This window comes from Dama dama, chromosome 29 (genome assembly GCF_033118175.1).
Source record: "Dama dama isolate Ldn47 chromosome 29, ASM3311817v1, whole genome shotgun sequence".
Classification (NCBI taxonomy): domain Eukaryota; kingdom Metazoa; phylum Chordata; class Mammalia; order Artiodactyla; family Cervidae; genus Dama; species Dama dama.
The window spans coordinates 67,965,001-67,988,911 of record NC_083709.1 but is presented as its reverse complement, the minus strand read 5'-3'; the positions used below and the strand labels follow the sequence as shown (position 1 = coordinate 67,988,911).

At 48.6% G+C, this 23,911-nt stretch overlaps 1 protein-coding gene across 1 annotated transcript in view; it reads left to right on the top strand.

The window, feature by feature from the left end:
- The window catches only part of FBXO10 (F-box protein 10), a 46,167-nt gene that overhangs the window by 14,759 nt on the left and 7,497 nt on the right, over nucleotides 1-23,911 (top strand). The window contains exons 3-10 of the mRNA XM_061132974.1: nucleotides 5,291-5,881; nucleotides 8,703-9,524; nucleotides 11,281-11,430; nucleotides 13,231-13,367; nucleotides 18,295-18,365; nucleotides 20,108-20,260; nucleotides 21,267-21,536; nucleotides 23,440-23,750. Coding sequence (XP_060988957.1) covers nucleotides 5,297-5,881; nucleotides 8,703-9,524; nucleotides 11,281-11,430; nucleotides 13,231-13,367; nucleotides 18,295-18,365; nucleotides 20,108-20,260; nucleotides 21,267-21,536; nucleotides 23,440-23,750 — 2,499 coding nt within the window. The 5' untranslated portion in view covers nucleotides 5,291-5,296. The remainder of the gene's footprint in view (nucleotides 1-5,290; nucleotides 5,882-8,702; nucleotides 9,525-11,280; nucleotides 11,431-13,230; nucleotides 13,368-18,294; nucleotides 18,366-20,107; nucleotides 20,261-21,266; nucleotides 21,537-23,439; nucleotides 23,751-23,911) is intronic.

Here is a 23,911-nt window from a genome sequence, read left to right as displayed (position 1 = left end):
TGCGAGACTAATCTAAGAAAACTTTGCTACGATTTATGTCAGAGAATGTTCTGCCTGTGTTCTCTTGTGGAAGTTTTGTGGTGTCATGTCTTATCTTTAGGTCTTTAAACCATTTTGAGTTTATTTTTGTATGTAGTATGAGGGAGTGCTCTAGTTTCATTGACTGACATGTTACTGTCCATCTTTCCTCACATCACTTGTTGAAGAGACTGTCTTTTCCCATTTTATATTCTTGGCTTCTTTGTCATAAATTAATTTGACTGTAGGTGTGTGAGTTTGTTTCTGGGCTCTCAAGTCTGTTCCATTGGTCTATATGGCTGTTTTTGTGCCAGTGCTGTACTGTTTTGATTGCTGTATCTTTGTAATATAGTCTGAAGTCTGGAAGGGTTATACTTTCAACTTTGTTCTTTTTTCCTCAGAATTGGCACTCACTTAGAATTGCTTTGACAATTTTGGATCTTTTGTGGCTCCATATAAATTTTAGGATTATTTGTTCTAGTTCTGTGAAAAATATAATTTTTCACAGGTATTTTGATAAGGATTGCATTGAACCTGTAGATTGCTTTGAGTTGTATGGCCATTTTAATAGTATTCATTCTTCCAGCCCAAGAGCATTGGATAGTTTTTCTTCTCTTTGAATCATCTTCACTTTCCTTTATCAGTGTAGGATAGCTTCCAACATGTCAGTCTTTCACTTCCTTGGTTAAGTTTATCCCTAAGTTGTTTTTTGTTTGCTTTTGACATGGTTTTAAATAGGGTTGTTACTTTCTGTTTCTGATATTTCATTGTTAGTGTAAAGAAATGCAACAGATTTCCCTATGTTAATCTTATATCCTGCTACCTTGCTAAATTCATTTATTCTAATAGTTTTTATGTGGAGATTTTGTATAGAGAGAGTATCTTGTCATCTGCAAATAGTGACAGTTTTACCTTTTTTCCAATTTGGATACCTTTTATTTTCTTTGTTGTCTGATTTCTGTGCCTAGGGATTCTAACCAATGTTGAATAGAAGTGGTGAGAGTGGGTATCCTTGTTTTATTCCTGAGTTTAGTGGGAAGGCTTTCAGCTTTTTACTGTTCAACTTTTTACTGTTTATTTGTTGGCTGTGGGTTTACCATAAATATTAATAACTTTTACTATGCTGAGATATAGTCCTTCTATACCTACTTTAGTGAGATTTTTTATTATGAATAGATGTTGGATTTTATAAAATGCTTTTTCTGTGTATATTGAGATGATCTTGTGGGAATATATATTTTTTTAAGTGTTACCTGGTTATAGAAATCCCTGTTGCTGCATGGATCCCCATGGGTTAATGTTGTAAAGATATAGTAAATAGTGCCAAATGGAACAACAGCAAATGTGCCATTTGCGTGAAAGGAAATCCTCTCTGAGCTCAGAGAGCTCCTGAAGGGAGACTTATCAGCTGCAATGAACATTGGGGTGCATGTATTTCTTCAAAATACAGTTTGCTATGGATATACACCCAGGAGTGGGATTGCTGGATCATATGGTAGCTCTATTTTTAGTTTTTTTTTTTAGGAACTTCTATACTGTTCTCCTTAGTGGTTGTACCAATTTATGTTCCTACCAACAGTGTAGGAGGGGTTCCTTTTATGCACACCCTGTCTGGCATTTATTGTTTGTTGACTTTTTGATGATGGTCATTGGCCATTCTGACTGGTGTGAGGTAATACTGCACTGTGGTTTTGATTTGCATTGCTCTGGTATTAACAATGTTAACATTAATCAATTAACGATGTTGAGCATATTCTCGTGTGCCTCTTGGCTATCTGTATGTTCTCTTTGGAGAAAAGTCTTTGCCCATTTTTGATTGGGTTCTTTGTTTTTTTGATACTGAAATGCATGAGCTATTCGTGTGTTTTGGAGATTAATCCCATGTTGATCACCTCGCTGGCAAATATTTTCTTCTATTATTTGAGTTTTTTTTTTTTTTCATTTTGTTTATGGTTTCCTTTGCTGTGCAAAAGCTTTTATGTTTAATTAGGTCCCATTTGTCTATTTTTGTTTTTATTTTCATGACTCTAGGAGGTGGATCCAAAAAGATACTGCTGTGATTTACATCAAAGAGTGTTCTGTGTTTTCCTCTTAAAAATTTTATAGTAGCTGGTCTTCCATTTAGATGTCTGATCCATTTTGAGTTTGTGTATGGTGTTAGAGAATGTTCAGATTTCATTCTTCTACATATAGCTGTCTAGTTTTCCTAGCACCACTTATTGAGGAGACTGCCTTTTCTCCCTTATATATCCTTGCCTCCTTTGACTTAGATTAATTGACCATAGGTGCGTAGGTTCATTTCTGGGCTTTCTGTCCTGTTTGATTTATTGATTTATACTTCTTCTTTTTGTGGGTGCCATTACCATACTATTTTGATTAGTGTAGCTTTGTAGTATAGTCTGAAATCAAGGCACCTGATTCCTCCAGACCCATTTTGCTTTCACAGGATTGCTTTGGCTATTTGGAGTCTTTTATGTTTCCATGAAAATTTTAAAAAATCCTTGTTCTAGTTCTATGGAAAATGCCATTTGACAGGTATTGCATTGAATCTGTAGATTGCCTTAGGTAGTATAGTCATTTTGACAGTATTGATTGTTCTGATTCAAGAATGTGGTATATCTTTTCATCTGTTTGTGTCATCTTCAGTTTCTTTCATCAGGATCATATAGTTTTCAGAGCACAGGTCTTCTGCCTCCTGTGTGTATGTCCGTATGTGTTAGTTGCTCAGTTCAGTTCAGTTCAGTCACTCAGTCGTGTCTGACTCTTTGCAACTCCATGTACTGCAGCACGCCTGTCCATCACCAATTCCCGGAGTTTACTCAAACTCATGTCCATTGAGTCGGTGATGCCATCCAATCATCTCATCCTCTGTCATCCCTTTCTCCTCCCACCTTCAATCTTTCCCAGAATCAGGGTCTTTTCAAATGAGTCAGCATCTTTGCATCAGGTGGCCAAAGTATTGGAGTTTCAGCTTCAACATCAGTTCTTCCAATGAACACTCAGGACTGATCTCCTTTAGGATGGACTGGTTGGATCTCCTTGCAGTCCAAGGGACTCTCAAGAGTCTTCTCCAACACCACAGCTCAAAAGCATCAATTCTTCAGCGCTCAGCTTTCTTTACAGTCCAACTCTCACATCCATACATGACCACTGGAAAAACCATAGCCTTGACTAGATGGACCTTTGTTGGTAAAGTAATGTCTCTGCTTTTTAATATGCTGTCTAGATTGGTCATAACTTTGCTTCCAAGGAGTAAGTGTCTTTTAATTTCATGGTTGCAGTCACCATCTGCAGTGATTTTGGAACCCAGAAAAAATAAAGTCTGTCACTGTTTCCATTGTTTCCCCATCTATTTTCCATGAAGTGATGGGACCGGATACCATGATCTTAGTTTTCCGAGCTCACTATCCTCTTTCACTTTCACTTTCATCAAGAGGCTCTTTAGTTCTTCTTCACTTTCTGCCATAAGGGTGGTGTCATATGCATATCTGAGGTTATTGATATTGCTCCTGGCAATCTTGATTTCAGCTTGTGCTTCATCCAGCCCAGCATTTCTCATGATGTACTCTGCATATAAAATTAAAAGTTAGTTGTTCAGTCAGGTTCAACTCTTGCAATCCCATGGACTGTAGCCCACCAGGCTCCTCTGTCCATGGGATTCTCTAGGCAAGAATACTGGAGTGGGTTGCCATTTCCTTCTCCAGGGGATCTTCCCAACCCAGGGATCAAACCCAAGTCTCGTGCACTGCAGGCAGATTCTTTACTGTCTGAGCCACGAGGGAAGCCCCTTTGCCTCCTTAGGTAAGTTTATTAATAGGTATTTTATTCTTTCTGATGCAATGGTAAATCAAACTGTTTCCTTAATTTCTCTTTCTGATCTTTTGTTGTGAGTGTATAGAAATACAAGAGATTTCTGTGTCCTGCAACTTTACCAAATTCATTGATTAACTCTAGTATTTTTCTGGTAGCATCTTTAGTATTTTGTAAGTATAATATCATGCATCTGCAAACAATGATAGTTTTACTTCCCTTCCGATTTGGATTCCTTTTATTTTTCTTCTGTGATTGCTGTGGCTAGAACTGTGTTGAATAAAAGTGGCAAGAGTGGACATCCTTGTCTTGTTTCTGATCTTAGAGGAAATGCTTTCAACTTTCCACTGTTGAGGACAATGTTAGCTTTGGGTTTATCATATATGGCCTTTGTTATGTAGAGGTATATTCCCTCTGTGCCCACTTTTTGAAGAGGATTTTTTTTTTAAATCACAAATGGGTGTTGAATTTTGTCAGAAGCTTTTTCTGTATCTTTTGAGATGATCATATGGTTGTTTTTTTTTTTTTAATTTTTTAATTTGTTATGTTTTGGTTACACGGAGTTCTTGTTGCTGCACATGGGCTTTCATTGGTTGCTGTGAATGTATGTGAAAGTCGCTCAGTCGTGTCCAACTCTTTGCAACCCCATGGACTACACAGTCCATGGAAGTCTCCAGGCCAGAACACTGGAGTGGGTAGCCCCTCCCCTCTCCAGCAGATCTTCCTAACCCAGGGACCGAACCCAGGTCTCCCGCATTGCAGGCAGACTCCCCACCAGCTGAGCCACCAGGGAAGCCCGATCATATGGTTTTTATCCTTCAATTTTTTTCATGTGGTGTATCACACTGATTGTTTTGCATTTTTTGAAAAGTCTTTGCATCCCTGGGATAAATCCCACTTGGTCATGGTGTATGGTCCTTTTAATATGTTGTTGGATTCAGTTTGCTAGTATTTTGTTAAAGATTTTTGCATCTATGTTCATCAGTGATATTGCCTTGTAGTTTTCTTTTCTTCTTTTGTTTGGTATCTTTGTCTGGTTTTGGTATCAGAGTGATGGTGGCCCCATAGAATGATTTTGGAAGTATTCCTTCCTCTGCCATTTTTTGGAATAGTTTCAGAAGGACAGGTGTTAACTCTTCTCTAGATGTTTGTTAATATTCACCTGTGGAGCCATCTGGTCCTGGACTTTTGTTTGTTGGAAGTTTATTAATCATGGTTTCAATTTCAGTACTTGTGATTGGTCTGTTTTTATATTTTTCTATTTCTTCCTGGTTCAGGCTTGGAAGATTGTTCCTATCTATGAATTTGTCCATTTTTTCTAGGTTTTCCATTTTATTGGCATAGTTGCGTGTAGTAGCCTTTTACGATCCTTTGTATTTCTGTGGTGTCAGGGGATATTTTAAGAAAGGGGACCGTGAGCAGGGTAGACAAAAAGCTCTTTTGTTCTGTGTCTGTGTCCCAGGTGACCATGGAGGCTGGCGGCCTCCCCCTGGAGCTGTGGCGCATGATCCTGGCCTACCTGCCCCTGCCCGACCTGGGCCGCTGCAGCCTGGTGTGCAGGGCCTGGCGTGAACTGATCCTCAGTCTCGACAGGACTCGCTGGCGGCAGCTGTATCTGGGCTGTGCTGAGTGCCGCCACCCCAACTGGCCCAACCAGCCCGATGTGGAGCCCGAGTCTTGGAGGGAGGCCTTCAAGCAGCATTACCTTGCCTCCAAGACCTGGACCAAGAACGCCGCCATCTTGGAGACCTCTGTCTGCTTCTCTCTGTTTCGCCGGAGGAGGACGCGCCGGACCCTGAGTGTCGGGCCAGGCCACGAGTTTCACAGCCTCGGCAGTGCCCTGGCCATGTCCAGCCTGTTTGACCGCATCCTGCTGTTCCCAGGTCTGCATGAAGAGCAGGGTGAAATCATCCTGAAGGTGCCCGTGGAGATTGTAGGCCACGGGAAGCTGGGCGAAGTGGCCCTGCTGGCCAGCATTGACCAGCAGTGCTCCACCACGCGCCTCTGCAACCTCGTCTTCATGCCGGCCTGGTTCTCGCCCTTCATGTTTAAGGTGGGTGTCCGCCTCTGACCGGACAGCCTCTCCCAGCCTGACCCTGAGTCTTGGCCTCTTCTCGGCGGGTTTGTAACCCTTTTTTTGTTGGAACTGAGAGTTCAGTCATCATTCCTATAACACAGTCCTCTGAGTTCTACACCAGTTGAGAAGGAGGCATGGGGATCAGTAAAGATCAACATTCTGCTTTGTTCCCTCCCTGGAGGTCAAAATTGCCTTGTACGTCTTCTATTCCAAGCTAGACCAACTGGGGCCACAGGTACAGCAGCTGGGAGGGAAAGCCAGGTTCTAGGAGCATACCGCATGGTAACAGGCAGCATTCCCAGAGAGATGGCCAAAGAGGGGACGCTCTGCAAGCCAGTGACCTTCAGCACATTAGCCCCATTCTGGGGAGGGTCAAGGAAGGTCTGGCTTTTGCCAAGAGTGACTGGAGAGAGTCGGGAAATAGCAGAACAACATAGTCCTTCTAGGAACAGAGCAGTTGTTTTCAGAGACAAACACGGTAGCTTGTTGGTAGCTCCTGGCAGAACAGTCTGCAGCTTTTACATTGCTTAGAAACTGGTGATTCCAGTGCATGGATTCTGTACCTTGTCAACAAAAACTACACCACCACTATTCTACCAGTAACAACCAGATTGTCTGTCAGGTTCGTAATGATCTTTAAGCCACCGGTCATTTATGACGCACTTACTGGGTGCCAGGCATGTCCTTACAGCACGATTAAGATGGGTAGTGTCAGCCGGCTTTATGGACAAGCAAACGGAGCCTCAGCAAGGGTCTCAGATGTCGTAAGGGACAGAACTAGGGTTCAAAACCTGTCATCATAATATAGGTGACCTTGCATCAGTGGTCTCACAGCAAACTTGTGGTGGACACAGGAGATGTGTCCCCATTTTGCTGATGAGGGACACTGAGGCTCAGAGATGGTGAGTAACTTTCTCAAGCGGATAATTAGGTTAGACCTCAAATCCAGGCCTTTGAGCCGAAGCGCTTTTGAAATTACATTGTACTGTCTTCCTGGAAGCTTGAAAGGCTGCTTGCTAATTAGACCTAGAACATTTCAGGACTGATGAGGTCTTCCACTGCTGTTCTACAGACCCAGAAGAATTGTTCATTTCCAGACCCTTCACGTTTCATAGATGTTTATTCTTGGAGTAAGATGTTCATTTCAGCCTCTGTTTCCCCTCACCAGTGTAGCCACAGATCTTCAGGGGGTAGGCCTTGGCCATAGATGTCTCTGTAGCTCAGCCCACTTCCTGCCTCAGTGCTTGGCATATATTAGTGCTCAGTCTTTGATTGTCTTTTAACTAACAACGGGACAAGGGGCCAGAATCACCCTGCCTGAAAAAATGCCAAGGCCAGGGTGATTTCACAGCTGTTTTATATGACTTTTGAGGGGAACCTTGGCAGTGGCTCTGCATCTCTAGAGAGCTAGTGTTTTCCTACAGAAAGGAAACAGTAAGAGAAAATAGACTTCAATCGCAGCAAGAAAAAGTTAGGTTAGCCCTAGGGAAGAACTAGACAGGTTGAAGGGAGTTAAGTTCTGGGACAAGCTCTCAAGGGAGATCACTGCTGGAGAATGTAACATTGTCCAAGGATTACTGAATGGGATCATGGGACATTCCCTCCTTTTGTGGTTCAGATACATCTTGTGGAACTTGGTGTGAAGTCCAGAAACAGTTCTTGTTGAGAAATAGAGAGCAGCCAGGCCTCACTGAGCTGAGGGCTCAGCACTCCCCTGCCCCAGAGGACTCTGCTCTGCACGGTGATAATAGCTGGCTTTTATCACATGCCATCTTTGCGCCTGGCTCCATGCCTGGCGCTTTGTTAGCTTGTGAGCCCTGTATTGTAGACAGAGAAACTGAGGCTTGGAGAAGGGACATGTCAGCCTGAGGTAACACCCTTGGAAGAGGCAGAGCTGGGGGCTGGGCCCGGCAGCCAGACCTCAGAGCCTGTGCCCTTTAGCCTCTGTGCTGCCGGCTCTTCAGACACGTGGCCTGCTGTCTCCTGCTCCAGCTGCGCACCAGCTTTAGTTCCCATGCAGACCCCCAGCACCCTCCCACTGCCGGCACAGCCCCTCCTGGCCACCTGGGCCTCCGTCAGCCCTCCCACTTCGCCCGGCTCCGTCTGGCGAGCGCAGTCCGCAGGCTCAGGTGGAGGCTGGCTTGCAGGACCCAGGGAGGATGACAGGGACGGGAGAGCGCGTTGGAGGGTGAGACCCAGAGAAGTGCCCCATGTTGGAACACAGTCTCTGTGAAACCGAGGCCCCACGTGGGACCCTTACCCCTCAGAGGGCTTGGTAAAGTTGGGCTCGCATCCCAGCCACCTCCTGGGTCTGTGGAAATTGGAAGCTTCCCCATCATTTCTAATCATCCCTAGAGTGATAGTTTCCTGGTTCACCTCCAGTGTTAACATCTGTCGATTCCGTTCCCCCCATCATCCCTCTGAGCATTCAGCATCTTCTCCCTTCTGCAGGTCCCCCCCCAACACTACTTATTCTAAGTGCTTCATGAGCATTGGTAGGATTTACTTGAGATCTGAGGGGTTGGGGAGGGGCCCTGCTGCAGAGAGAACTTTGCTGTTCTCCGTTTCCACTCTCGCCCCCGCCCTTCAGGACTGGAGGGAGAGAGGGGCAGGCAGCTTCATGCAGAGCAGCTCCCGGTTCCTCCGGGGCTGGCAGACATGCACCCTGTGGGGAAGGGAACGTGACCAGCAGAACAGGGGCCTCTTGAGGCGCCACCCCCTCTGGAGCAGTCAGAGCTCCGACCAGCAAAACAGATCCTATCCCTGGTACACCCACTGTCTCTCTCTCATCCCCCAGACAACTTCAGGTCACGTCCAGTTTGACAACTGCAACTTCGAGAATGGGCACATCCAGGTCCACGGCCCGGGCACCTGCCAAGTGAAGTTTTGCTCCTTCAAGAACACTCATGTCTTTCTGCACAACGTGCCTCTGTGTGTCCTGGAAAACTGTGAATTCGTGGGCAGTGAAAACAACTCGGTGACTGTCGAGGGCCACCCGTCCTCAGAAAACAACTGGGCCTACACGCACCTCTTAGGGCTCATCAGGTCCTCTCCTGGCGTGCTCCCCACCGAGGACTCGGACTCTTTAATGTCCCTCGACCTGGAGAGCAGGGACCAGGCCTGGAGCCCGAGGACCTGTGGCATTGTCATTGAGGGCAGCCAGAGCCCCACCAGCCCAGCCACCGGCTCCCCCAGGGCTGGCTCCCGGGAGGCAGAGGTGGGCAGCAATGGGGAAAGGGTGGCCCAGACCCCAGACAGCAGCGATGGAGGCCTGAGTCCCAGCGGTGAGGATGAGGACGAGGACCAGCTCACGTACAGACTGTCCTACCAAGTGCAGGGCCCACGGCCGGTCCTGGGGGGCTCCTTTTTGGGCCCACCGCTGCCCGGAGCCTCCATCCAGCTGCCCAGCTGCCTGGTACTGAACTCCCTGCGGCAGGAGCTGCAGAAGGACAGGGAGGCCATGGCCCTGGCCAGCTCCGTGCAGGGCTGCCTCATCCGCAAGTGCCTCTTCCGGGACGGCAAGGGAGGCGTCTTTGTTTGCTCTTACGGCCGAGCCAAGATGGAAGGAAACATCTTCCGGAACCTGACTTACGCGGTGCGGTGTATACATAGTAGCAAGGTGCTGTCATAGGCTTACTGTGCAGACCCATGAGGCCTCACTGGGTCACCAGGAACATGATTTTTGAGTGGTGAGAGTGCTTCAGTGGTTGTACGCAGGAGGGCTTGGATGGAGTTAGTCTGTATTTTTTAAAAAGTCATCATCTCTTAAGCTTATAATGCACACTGGCCCCATGTCCATCATCTGACTTGAATGAGGCAGAGCTGTCCTGGTAAGGAGTGTCTGGTATCCCCATTCATCCTTAGTCTTGGGTAGGTGATGTGTCCATGAGTTTAGGACCTTGGCAGTGGGCCCTTTGCAGTGGTCCTGCCTCACCTCCTGCACTAGGAGGGGAAGTCTAACCCTTAAGACCCAAAACATTTTCCTCCCACATCCCGAGGGGTAAAGGGTTTATTGCTTTTCTGTCTTCCACCACCCACCACGAGAGCCACAGGGTTTGCAGCTCTTCAGCTGGCTGCTTAAAGCTTGTTCTCTGGGAAAATTAGGGGGGAAATCCAAGAGGGGCTTAGTGCTTTTTCCAAAGTGACTGCTCTTTCCCGCCAAGTGCCCAGCAGGAGGGAGGCATCTCCGGCCTCTCGTCTGGCCCTCAGCCTTTCTCCGTGAGCGCCTGGCATGGTCTGTGGAGACGTGAATAGATGCAATGACTTCCGGGGCTTCTGTGCTCTCACCGATTCACACTTGGCTTTCAACAAGTTGTGAAAACAGCCAAACTCTTCTTTCTGGCCTGCATGGCACCTGTGTCTTTTCAAGCAAGCAGGCGCTCCCATCTCGTGCCCTTGGAGGTGCCTTTTTCCCTTAGATTCCAGGCTCGTTGGTTGTCCTACAACCTCAGCTCTCATGGATTCAGAGAATCTTCTTGTGGGAGCAATACTCTTTCTAACTTTCTCCATCATAAGCAGAAAGCATCACCTTGAAATTGTACTTCCATTATACTTTACCCCTCCCAGGATTTAACTCTAGTGTAATATATTGTCTATTGTTAATATACAATTTACCTTCACATAATCTATTTTATTATTAATACACAGTTTTTTAAAAGACATATTTTAAGTTTTTATGTAATTATTAAATATAAAAAAAAAGTGTAAGTGGCCGTACATCCTCTTACTAAGCTGTGTGCCGGGTTGTGGTATCTTGTTTTAAAGAGGCTTCCTTATCCCTATACCAACATTTCTAACTGTCTCTTAGTTTGGAATTCCAGTGGGTTTTCCAACCCAACATAACACATTAAGAGAGATGCAGAGCGGGCAAGAATGGGTATTTGTCTTAGAAGCGAAAAGCCAAAGGGAAGGTGGGCAAGGAGTGCCTGTGAGTTACCTTGCCTTCTAGCACTTCCTTAGGCAGGTGAAGTCCAGCAGAAGTGCCTGTGGAATTGGCCCTTGGTTCCATTCGAAGTAGCTGTGCCCTCAGACCTCTGGGGAACTCTTCATGTGGTGTTAGCAGCCTGCCTAATCCCACCTCATCTAAGCATCCCTTCTATCCTGCTCCGAGGTTGTGGATGTGGAGCCCAGGGCCAAGCTTCGATCCAGGGTTTAGTGAAGAACAGGTATGAGGTTGGTGCAGAGGCTGCAGGACCAAACCCAGAAGGGCGTGGAGATGCTCCCTCCTGGTGAGCACGTGGAGAGAGCACCTGAGCTGGCGTCGGGCAGATCTGCACAGACCAGACAGGAAGGAGGAAACTCAGGTGCCCCCTGAGCAGGTTTTAAAAAATAACCTTTGTGACCAGAAAACGAATGGCTGTTTCTTCTCTGCCTAGATCATCATGCTCAGGAACCACATTCACCACTGCAGAGCATCGGGCATCTTTCTTCGCTTGGAGGGTGGCGGCCTGATCGCTGGCAACAACATCTGCCACAACGCGGAGGCCGGCGTGGACATCCGGAAGAAGTCCAACCCCCTCATTCTGGTACTTCCACCACCTCGGTGCCCCTTTCAGGGTGGCTCATAGTTCTCAGAAACCTTTGCTAGGATGTCTAAGCAAATGCTACCGTTTTGAATTCCTGTTGCTTCCTGTTTGCAAGTCGTTCGTGTCCTTTCCTCTGTGTGTCCTTGTGACTCTGGTCTCTTCCTCCATGTGTTGAAGGTGACTTTGGATAAATCACATCCCTGAAGTCTCCCCCAGCAAGGATGAGGACCCAGCAGACAGGGAAGCTCACAGGGCCTTCCTTCCTGCAGCCCTGATATGCTCTTGTGGGTTTTGAGTTCAGTAAGAATAAAGATGATGTCTGCCCTAAAAAAACACTTGGTTACCCTGGTGAGTCTGCCAAATCCATCAGGGGAAAATATGGAAGCCAATAAGAATAGGAGCTCCCATAGCAGGAAACACTTTAAAGTAAACTTGAACTTTGTTTTTGTGAAATAGTTTTGGAAAAGAAACAGCTAACTTCCTGGCTTAAATATATGATTGTATTTAGGCTGTAAATTAGCAGAGTGAAGCAATTATAATTTATTATAACCTAAGGTTTTTAAAATCACTGCAGATGGTGACTGCAGCCATGAAATTAAAAGACGCTTACCCCTTGGAAGGAAAGTTATGACCGACCTAGATAGCATATTAAAAAGCAGAGACATTACTTTGCCAACAAAGGTCCATCTAGTCAAGGCTATGGTTTTTCCAGTGGTCATGTATGGATGTGAGAGTTGGACTGTGAAGAAAGCTGAGCACTGAAAAATTGATGCTTTTGAACTATGGTGTTGGAGAAGACTCTTGAGAGTCCCTTGGACTGCAAGGAGATCCAACCAGTCCATCCTAAAGGAGATAAGTCATGGGTGTTCATTGGAAGGACTGATGCTGAAGCTGAAACTCCAGTACTATGGCCACCTCATGGGAAGAGCTGACTCATTGGAAAAGACCCTGATGCTGGGAGGGATTTGGGGCAGGAGAAGGGGACGACAGAGGATGAGATGGCTGGATGGCATCACCGACTCAATGGACATGGGTTTGGGTGGACTCCAGGTGTTGGTGATGGACAGGGAGGCTGCGATTCATGGGGTCGTAAAGAGTCAGACACGACTGAGCGACTGAACTGAACTGAAGATTTTAATCAGTAGGCAAAAGGCAACTAACTGGGAAACAGAAAAGCTAGGTTTCAGATCCGGCTCTGCCACAAATGTACTACATGACCCTGGGCCTCTTTCCCCGTTTGCACAGAGGAATTTGGCAGAAATACCTCTGAGGGTCCTTGTAGCCCGTATACCTTCTGGTGGCCTCCTGCCTCATGGGAAACCTCAGCTCCCTGGGCTAACCTTCCCTGGGTGGCCCCTCAGGCCTGTGCTTAGTCAGTGTTCCCACTACTGGGGCTCCGCCTCCACGGCCCTGGGGTAACGTGGCCTTGATGATGATCATGTGCTTTGGAGGCTCAGAATTTTTTGGAGGACTCTTTGGAGGCTCAGAAATTTTCAGTACTGTGCATTGCAGATGAAGGCAAGAGCCCTCAGCATTAATTGTTAGGATGTAACTATTAATACATCCCAAGAGTCTGGGCGGGGTAGACGCCTCTCTCGGGAGTCTCTCTGACAGGTATGCATGTGTGCACCTGTGCAGAGAGGGCAGGGCCACGCCCGCTCCGTTCACTTTGTTTTGTGCTTGGGATCCTGCAGTGACGCGTCTTCCTCTGCGGATGCATCCTGGCCCTGCCGTGGGGCAGCGCTGAGCCCTCTGCTGCTTCCCGGCGTGTCTGATCTGCCTTCTCCCGTTCACCTGCAGTGTAACCAGATCCACCACGGCCTTCGCTCTGGCATTGTTGTCCTTGGCAATGGGAAAGGCATCATCCGGAACAATCAGATCTTTTCCAACAAGGAGGCTGGCATTTACATCCTGTACCACGGGAATCCAGTCGTGAGGTATGTATGTGCCTCTGTGCTCGGACCACCCTGCTCACCCATGGTCCCTTTCTTCCTCTTTCATCTCTGGTTCCCCGCTTCCTGTCTTTGCTTCATTTGAAACCATTTTTGTTTACTGAAACAACTGTATGCATGCAAGCAGAGAAGAGACAGACTTCACCCACAATCCCACCTCAGCAGCACAGCCTTCTGTGTCCCCTTATCTGTGTTCCCTTCCAGTTAATGACGTGGGGCCATTCTTTTCAGCAAGCATTGTTGGGCACGTCTAATAATGGTAACGAAGGTAAACCAGGCAGACTCTGCTCCCTCGGAGCTGACTCTAGTCTGGAGGAGGACATGTGTGTCCAGAAAGAATGCCAAGATAGGAGTGGCATAGAGATTTCAACTCACTTGACAACTCTGATCAGTTGCTAGTGGCTACCTGGGATTGGTGTATTAAGACTGGAGGCTACACCTGACCTCAGCATGGAAGCGTGCCCGTGATCCGTCACTGGTGTGAGCTGTCGGTGCTGGGGCTGGGGGTCTGCCGTCCCACCCGTCATGTGGTGCAGGCTGTGATAAATGTTGTCAGAGTGGTGCCGAGAGAGGGGGAATTATCCTGCTGAGGGGGCGGCAGGGGGGCCTCATTTGGGAGCTGGCATTGGGGTTAGACTTTGATATACGGGTGGGGCTTGGCCTCTCGTGGAGCTGGGGAGCAGACACTCCTAGAGAAGGAAGCGGTGTGCGCAGAGGCAGCCAAACACAGCAGAGTCAGGAAGCACACAGGCCCCTGGGGCTTGAGAGAACGTCTCACACAAGTTGTGACGTGGCTGTGAAACATCTCAAGTTGGGACTGTCCCAGATCGTCTTGGGTCCTGTGGTCACTGCAGCCTGAGTGTTTATATCCCCGTGGCAGTCCACCTCTGCCAGGCAGTGTGCTGGAAAGCCTGGGGCCAGATGAGGAAGGCCTTATGTAGTCCAGTGGGAAAGGTGGAATTTATCCTGTCTAGATGAGGGGGGATCATTAAAGGTTTTGAGTGGGAGACTCACATGTTATGTCTGCGCTTTACAAAAATAACTGGAATTATCTTGCAGCAAATATATTCTGAGAGTTTTTCCCTGCATTATCCTGTGTGTTCTTTTCCATGTTGTTGCAGGATCTTATATTTATCATGTTGGTCAGTTTCAGAACATGCCATTGTTTTGATACCCCTCATTTTTGAACCAGTCCTATTATTGTTAGGCTTCTATTTTTTCACTATATTACGTAGCTTGTTTTTGTTTGTTGTTTAGTCATTAACTCATGTCTGACTTTTTTTTTTTTTTTTTTTTTACGTCTGACTCTTTTGCAACCTCATGGACTGCAACCCACCAGGCTCCTCTGTCCATGGGATTTCCCAGGCAAGAATACTGGAGTGGGTTGTCATTTACTTCTCCAATAGGCAGCTTAGCAAAAACAATTAGTGATCACGTGATTATGGAGCTGTTTTCCCATCTTTTACATTATTGCCTTAAGAGTATGGGTTTGCACGTGTGTGTATTATTCATTAAAAACCTATTTAGGTGTTTACTCCATATAAGGGGGTTAGCAGCATCAAGGGTATGTGAACCGTCTCTGCCCTGTAGAGTGTTCGGTGTCCTTCTGCAGATGGAGCTGTAAGGGAAGGACTCACCAAAGTGAATGCTTCTATAGGTCTTCATGCAGGTGCAGAAGGAAACCAGTCATGATTGCAGTGAGTGAGTCAGGACAGGGTACGTGGGGCGCTGACCTTTGAGCAGTCTCAGCTGGTAAAGAATCTGCCTGCAATGCAGAGACCCAGGTTCAATCCCTGGGTCAGGAAGATGCCCTGGGAGTGGGAACCCAGTCCAGTATTCTTGCCTGGAAAATTCCATGGACAGAGGAGCCTGGCAGGCTACAGTCCGTGGGGTTGCAAAGAGTTGGATGTGACAGAGCGACTAATACTTTACTTTTGCTGAAGGACAGGTAGGATTTTATGGCCTCAGAAAGGCGTTACAAGCCTGGGGCAGTGAAATTGGGGGTATGACCTGGGAAAGTGGTGGGAAAAGTGTGGTGTGTCTGGGCACAAGGTCAGCCTACAAGGTGGGGTTGATGCTGGAGCATGGGGGAACTCGAATACCATGTGTGGTAGGTAGAATAATGGCCCCCAAATCTATCCATTTTCTAATCCTTGGAACCTGTGCATAGACTGTCTACAAGGCAGAAGAGACTTTGCAGATGTGATTCAGTTAAGGGTGCTGAGCTGGGGAGAGGACCCTGGGTGATCCAGGTGGGCCCCGTGTAATCACAGGGTCCTTAGAAGAAGAGCAGTCAGAGAAGGAAGGCCAGGCCAGAGGAATGAGGCCACAGACCAGGAAGCCTGGGCCTCCTCTAGGAACCAGAAAGGTCAGAAACAGATCCTTTCTGAGTCTCCAGAAAAAAGGCAGGTCTACTGGCACCTTGATTTAGCCCTGTCAAACCCATTTTGCACTTCTGACTTCCTAAACTGGAAGACAATAAATTTGTGTTGTTCTAAATCACTAAGTTTGTGGTAATTACTTACTGCAGCCATATACCCAAACCTTGTGGATGCCTGGGAGTTGTTGAAGGGTTTTGAGCAAGGAATATTACAACCAGATCAGTGTCTTGGCGTTGTTGTTGTTGTTGTTATTTTATTTTATTTTTGGCTTTTTAAAACAGTCACTTTGAGGGAATTCTCTGGTGATCCACTGGTTAGGACTGCATGCTGTTACTGCTGAAGGCCTTTGTTCCCCCTGGTTGGGGAACAAAGATCCCACAAGCCAAAAACCTCCACCCCCAAAAAAATTCTGGGTTTAGGTGTAAACTACTATGTACAGGATGAATAAACAACAAGGTCCTACCGTACAGCACAGGGAACTATATTCAGTATCCTGTGATAAACTATCATGGAAAAGAATAGGAAAAAGAATGTCTCTATGTGTATAATAAGTCACTTTACTGTACAGCAGAGATTGGCACAACATTATAAATCAAATATGCTTCAATAAAAAGTATTTTTTGAATAAAACAGTTGCTTTGAGAGAATTAGGTTGTGCTTTTTTCCTTTATGTTTCTTTGTGATGGAGGACAGGGATTTGTGGGGGGTGCCTGAATTTCAAGGTCCCTGTTGTGACCTCACTAAGGCAAGCCATTGAGCATATTTTTTTTTTGCTGGTAAGAGTTACATAACCTATGGTTTTTTGTTTTTTTTTTTTCCCCTTGGCTGCAAGGAAGCACAGGACTCAAACTGTGTTACTACCCCACCCTTGGTACTTGGAACAATGCTCTGTCCCCTTTCCCTCATGTTTTCTGATGTCTCTTTTATATTTGTTCTGCCTGCCTACTTTCTTTCTGAAAGTGAGATTTGTGTTAAAAGTATAACACTCATGCATTTGCTTCTGTGGCGCAGCTCACAGAATGAGGTTTGCCTGAGCCCAGGGACTGCATCTGACCCTGAATTCTAGAAGCCCAGAGTAACCATCAGTTGATTGAATTATAATCACATCAAAGCAGTTGTCTCATATCTGAGTAAAAACATAAGGATGTTTTTTAACAGACAATTTCACTTATTCAACTCCAAATGCATAAGGTAGGCACAGTTGGCATTTGGCTTCCCCACAAGGAAGTAAGGGCTTCCCTGGTGGTGGCTCAGTGGTAAAGAGTCTGTCTGAGAAGCAGGAGGCGGGGGTTCTGTCTGTGGGTCAAGAAGATTCCCCTGGAGAAGGAAATGGCAACCCACTCCAGTATTCTTGCCTGGGAAATCCCTGGACAAAGGAGCCTGGCGGGCCACAGTCTGTGGGGTCACAAGAGAGTCAGACACGACCCAGCAAGTAAACAACAGTAAATGTAGTAAACCCTTTGGACCCTGCCCTACAGCTGGGGAGACGTAGCAGCCAACTCATGATCCGTGAGGCTCTGTGAGAGGAGCCAGGCCCCATGTCGGGTTCTGAACAGCTCGCTGTATATTTGGATCTAAATCCCTTGGCTGCATGGTCTGAAGTAGGAGGGCACCTCCTCAGAGAGGGGGCAGGTCCTCCTCCAGGATGGAAGGAGCTCACAGTATTCCTGTTAGTAAAATTACCAAACAGCAAATGTGTCTCCTCCAGAAATAACCCACTTCTGCCAGTGTCTGAGTGGCTCGTATTTACAGGCAGGAAACCAGAGTTGAGAGACTAGAGCAATGCAGGTCCTTTAACGCACTCAGGTGTCTTCCTCTAAGGAGCTCATTCTCAAGGACTTTCCATGGCAGCAGGGCCATGTGTGTCTCTTGAGTCAGGAGCACGCTTTCTTAGAGCTTCCGTTATGCCAAGTGAGATAAGTCAGTGAAAGAAATACTGTATGATATTGCTTATACGTGGAGTCTAAAAAATATAACAGACTAGTGAGTATAATAAAAAAGCAGAGTCAGCTATAGAGAACAAACTAGTGGTCACCAGTAGGGAGAAGGAAGCAGAGAGGGGCAATGTAGGGGTAGGTGATTAAGAGGTATAAAAGGTATAAAGTATTACATATAGAATAAGCTACAAGGATATATTGTACAACATCAGGAATATAGTCAATATTTTATAATATCTGTAATTGGAGTATAACCTTTAAAAATTGTGAATTACCGTGTTGTACACCTTCAAATCATGTAAGATTGTACAACGATAATATAAATAAAATGGTGCTTGAGTGTGGCTGACAGTCCAGAGAGGCTGCAGAGACAGGTGTATCTGTTTCTGTGGCATAGTTGCAGGTGGTTTGGGGGCAGTGGTAACTGACGATTGCTTTCTGCCTGGCTTCTGGGCCTCAAAGAGGTGCCCCATACCCCAGTGGACCTGAGCCATCTGGGAAGCCCACGAAGAAGGGGAGGCGCCTTGGATGGGTGTTGTCTTTGATGCATGATGGTGGTCTGGCCTCACCTTTTGTCTTCTCCTTTCATTCTAGCCGGAACCACATCTTCAAGGGCCACGCGGCCGGCATCGCCGTGAGCGAGAGCGGCAGAGGCCTCATCACAGGTTGGCATGAGACGGCCCGGAGCTGTGGCCACCCAGGCCGCCACGACCCAGTCAGCGTCCGCAGCTTCCCACCCGCCCCGTCCTTCCCCTGCAGACTGGCCTCCTGATGGTGACCGGCGCTCGGGGACGCGGGCTCCACGCCCTGGCCGTGCCCACCACGCAGGGAGGTCATGTCCGTCCTTTGCCAGGCCTGGTGCTTATAGGATCTGAGCGGGTGGCTCACAGAACACTGTCAGAAATATTCACACCACACGAACTGAACCCCCTTCTCTGGGCTCTATCAGTTTGTTCCTGCTCTGGCAATCCATCCCCATTCCCCCTCTGCCTGGCCAGCTCCTGTCATTCTCTGAGCCTCAGCCCAATTGTCTCTTCCTGGGGGAAGCCTGCCCTGACCTCCCCTTATACATCCACTCACTTAGTCCACCAAGTAGGCCTACTCTGCAGGACACTGTACTTAATTTCTCATGGTCCATTTAATGACAGCCTCCTTTGCTGTGTTCTGTAGGGCAAGGATCATGTCCATCTGGTACATCAGTGTAGCCTCAGCACAGAGCATAGCCATACCTAGAACATTAACGAGATCCAGTAAATATTGGGCCAGTAACTCCTCTTGACTGAATCCTGCCTTTTTTTTTCATTGGACGTTTTTTGAGTGCACAGTGTATGCAGGAGCTGGGGATACGGCAGTGAGGAAAACAGATGATCTCTGCTGTCAGGAACTGACATTTTAGGCGGGGAAAATAACAAAAGCATGTTTTTTTTTTTTCCAAGAAGAGTCATCTCTGAGGGCAATACATATTTTTGTTTTTTGGCCACACCACACAGCTTCAGGATCTTAGTTCCCCAATCAGGGATGGAACTCTGGCCCTGGCAGTGAAAGCGCCAAGTCCTAACCATTTGGCTGCCAGGGGGTCTACAGATAATTAAGGTGATAGACAAAACTGTGTGGGTATTTAGGATTGTGTGGTCAGTGCAGGCCTTCCAGAGAAGTGACATGTAAACTAGAAGCTGGAGGATGGGCAGGAACTCAGGAAAGAACCGGGATTCCAAACGGGGCCATCTGCGGGAACAGACTTGGCAGGCCCGAGGAGCACAGAGGTTGCTCACTTGACTGCAGTGCGGTGAGCAAGGGGCGAGGAGTATGAGATGGGAGGCAGGCAGGAGCTGGTCACACAGGGTCTCCTGAACCACTGCAGTCCTGTCACAGGAGGCTGAGAGTCCGCCCCCTCCTGGTGCTGCGGCAGCCGTGTCCCAGGACACCCCTTCTTACTGGTGGCCCTCCAGCCCGCCCCCTCCCAGAGACGTGGTGGAGGGGAGAGGAGGGCTGTGGTCAGTCCAGAACAGGCTGAGGAGGACAGGCTCGCACCTCCCCAGGCCTGTGAGGAGTGGCTGGATTCTGCGTCAGTGCTCCCGAGGACAGTCCCCCAGGACAGACGGCCCTGCCCGGCCTTGGTCCGGGCACTCTAAAGCCAGCCTGTGCTTAGTTATCAGTCCCCCAGGCCGCTGGATACGGTGGGTTCTGGGGATACAGGAAACCACGAGGCAGACACAGAGCTTGCCCTTGGGGAAAGCAGACAGCAGACAAGTCCTTGGAACGTCACACAGCAGGCAAGATTCTGGGTGCTGACCCCTGACGCGCAGGCCTCAGCGTCCTTGTCCAGACTTGTTTTCTGGCAGCTGTTCAATTCCTCATGCCAGCACTGTAGGTGGCCTGTGACCCTCTTTTCCACCTCTTTCCATAGAAAACGTCATCCGAGAGAATCAGTGGGGAGGTGTGGACATCCGCCGAGGAGGGGTCCCCGTCCTCAGGAGCAACCTCATCTGCTTTGGCTACTCGGATGGTGTGGTCGTGGGGGATGAAGGCAAAGGCCTGCTGGAAGGAAACACCATCTACGGTGAGAGCCGCCCTCCTCGGGGTCAGGTTTGGGGGCCAGTGCAGCCTGGAGGCGGGAAGCCCAGGCTCCATCTCCAGCTGGTGGGTACTGAGAGAGTCACTGCCTTTCCCTGGGCCTCCAGTACCTCCTCTTAAAGACCAGCCTCTATCTCAGGTCCCAGCCCCTCTCAGAAGGCATGAGCCTTTCATAAATCACCTTCTAATCCAGGGGGACCCCATGGGGTCAGCAAAGCAGAGAGCTTTAATCCCTACTTACAACAGCCAAGGGCAGGAGTGGATTTTGTGTAAGGACAGGGCCATCTAATTTCTGATGCATGAGCATCTAACCCCTCTTACTCTTTCTTTTGATCCAGAGAACTAAAAATATAATGGAGAAATAGGGTAATCATTGAAAGAAAATGGTTCTCATTCATTCTGTGACCTTGGGCCACACCTGTCTTTCTGGACTGCGTCTCTAATAATAATAATAGCGAACCTACATTCCAGTCCTGGACTCTTACTAGGCCTTTCCTGTGCATTCTGATTTAATCCTCAGGACCCCTTCTGAGGTTGGCGCGGTCAGTCAGCCCGTGTTAAAGATGAGGGAACTGAGGCACAGAGTTAGTAGCCTGCCCAAGGTCACACAGGTAGGGAGTGGTAGGGCTGGGACTCAAACCCTGCATTTCTGTGCGGGGTGTGGTTGGGCTGGATGAGTTCTGAGGGTCCCTGGGCACTTGTCACCATGGGCTCATGTGTTTCCCATCTGGAAGCGGGGCCTTGGCAGTTCCCAGAGCACTCTTACACCCCACGGAGGGACGGCAGTTGTGGGATGAACCTGACCGTTACTACCCCTTGTATGAAGGAGAAGCCTGCAGCAGCCAAGCCCTAAAGTGACGTGTTCGAGGCCATTTACCAGCCAGTGGCCCAGTCTCCCAGGCCAGTGCCTTTCTGCTTCCCCGCCTGGGGAGATACCGGGCGCTGCCTCGCCTATCGGCAGCATTAGTGACCAGCGCCTTTCACTGTTACAGCGAATAAGGGCTGCGGTGTGTGGATGATGGCGTCCAGCCTGCCCCACGTCACCAGCAACCACGTCAGCTACAATGGCCTGTACGGCGTGGCAGTGTTCAGCCAGAAGGATGGCTCCGGAGAACTCCCTGGGGGCCACGGGGCCCAGGAGAACTTCAGCGAGGACGGGGATGCCATCCTGTGGGAGACGGAGCTGGAGAAGGACGACGACCCGCCGCGCCGGCCCATCACCATAGCTCTGGTCGAGTCCAACAGTGTTAACCACAACGGAGGTGAGCACCCCTCCCATGCTGGGCCCGCCCCGAGACCCTCCAGCCACACCAGCCACGTCCTTAGCCACTGACCTGGTGCCCCCACCCCCTGGACGTCCATCCATTCTCTTCTTCTCCCACCACCACCGCTCACCCTTCTCTTGCCCGAAATTCCTTTTCTCCCACCCACACGTCCGAAACAACTCGGACCTCAGAGCCCTCACCCGCTGTGCGTCCCTCCTTCCAGCTGGGCCCTCCCCCAGCCCCACCGGTGCTTGTTAGGGGGGCTGAGACTGCATTCGTTTCTGTGGCTGCTTCATCAATTCTGACAGGCAGTGAACTGGAGGCGAGGAACTGCATCCCACTCTTGTTGGTGTGCCCTGCCCCTTGGCACCAGTCCCACACCTGGCATATACATTTCAGTGAATTCTGAGACACATTTTTCATATTTTTTTCACACCTCTGATGAGATGCATCTTACAGTTGATGGCATATCATGGTTTAATGAGCAGCGATTTTTCTTTCTTAGACTTCCCTGGTGGCTCAGACGGTAAAGCATCTGCCTACAATGCGGGAGACCCGGGTTAAGTCCCTGGGTTGGGAAGATCTCCTGGAGAAGGAAATGGCAACCCACTCCAGTATTCTTGCCTGGAAAATCCCATGGACAGAGGAGCCTGGTAGGCTACAGTCCATGGGGTCGCAAAGAGTCAGACACAACTGAGCAACTTCACTTCTTTTTTTTCTTTCTTAGAGATATAGAAAATAAGAATATTTAAAATCCATGTTATCTTAAACTTCATAAAAATGGATAGTAGGTGTTTGATGTTTATTGAATGGGAAAAAACATTATTGGGGAATTCATCCAACTCTACAGCTCCCACACCTGGCTGATTATGAGAACCACTCTGGGGAATGGTGGAGGAAGGCTTGTTAAAAGAGAGGCCCCTGGGCCCTGAGTAAGCTCATCACCCTGGGAGTGGCCGAGGCAGGGAGGTGGGGAGCCAGTGGGCCCAGCCCACTTACTTACCTGGAAAATGAGTTCTGTTCCCTCTCAGTTCAGGGTTTCCTTCCCATGGCAACGCTGTCCAGTTCGACAAGCAATGCCACGTAAATTCAAAACACTTGATTTGTTTTTGCGGTTCTCAACCAAGCCAAGAGAAGTAACAGGCAGGTGCCACCAAAAAATTCAGACCTGCAGGGCTTACAACCCAGACTGCTTCCACAAGAACCCATGGTCATCACCCTCCCTCAGCCTCCTCCCCCTGCCCGAGCCTCCCGCTCCTGGGGGGCACGGTGGACGTCACCACTGGGAGTCCTGCTCACCCCAGGCCCGCCTGCCATGCTGCCTCTTCCTGACCGCGTGCTGCGGTTCTCAGCCTGCTGATCTTGTGCTTTTTTTTTTCCCCTATGGCATCTGTAAGAAATTTCTTAATTCTTAAGAAATAAGAAAATTTCCCCAAGCAATAGGGAGGCAGATTCTAGCTCAGAATGGGATGCAGAACAAAAGCCACAGAACTTGCGCTCAGGTGAGTCTGTCTGTCCAGAGGCGGGATGGGCAGCCTTGATCAGGTAGTGAGCGCCCCGTCCCAGGAGGCACAGATGCCGGTAAGGGGAGGCAACTGTAGGAGGCATTCCAGCGCAAGGATGAGCGCCTGGGCCAGAGGACCAGCTGAGTCTTAGGTGCCTCTTCACAGCACGTCTCCCTCCCCCTCACTGAGCACTTGGCTCAGAAGGAGCAGAGTTTCCTTGCTGGTCCTGTGTTCCCTCCTGCTCTGTCATCCAGCTTGGAAGATGCAAGTCCCCAGCGCTAGTTCTCCCTGTCCTCCCCACCTCCTCTCCTGGTTGCACAGTTCTGGGAAGGCTTTTCCTCCTGGTCTGGTTAGCAGTGACCCTGGGGCCACCTGTGCTTCCTCTCCCCCCACAGCATCCGGACTCTACATCCAGAGCAGTGAGGCGCTGCACGTTGTAACCAACGTGATCCATGCCAACAGAGGCAGAGGCGTCACTGTGGCCCAGAGCAGCCAGCTCACCCGTGTGGCCAACAACAGCATCTCCTGCAACCGCCAGAGTGGGGTCAAGATCGAGGCCCAGTGCAAGGTGGAGCTCCGGGGCAACGGTATCTATGACAACAGAGGCCATGGCATCATCACCAAGGGGGACAGCACCGTCATGGAAAATGACATCATTGGCAACCGGGGTAGCGGGCTGCAGCTGCTGCCCATGTCTGACACAAAGGTGTGTGTGTGTGTGTGTGTGTGTGTGTGTGAGATGTGCGTGCCTACGCCAGTCCTAGGAGAGCCGTGTGTGTGTGTGTGTGTGTGACATGCATGCCTACACCAGTCCTAGGAGAGCCATGTGTGTGTGTGTGTGTGTGACATGCATGCCTACACCAGTCC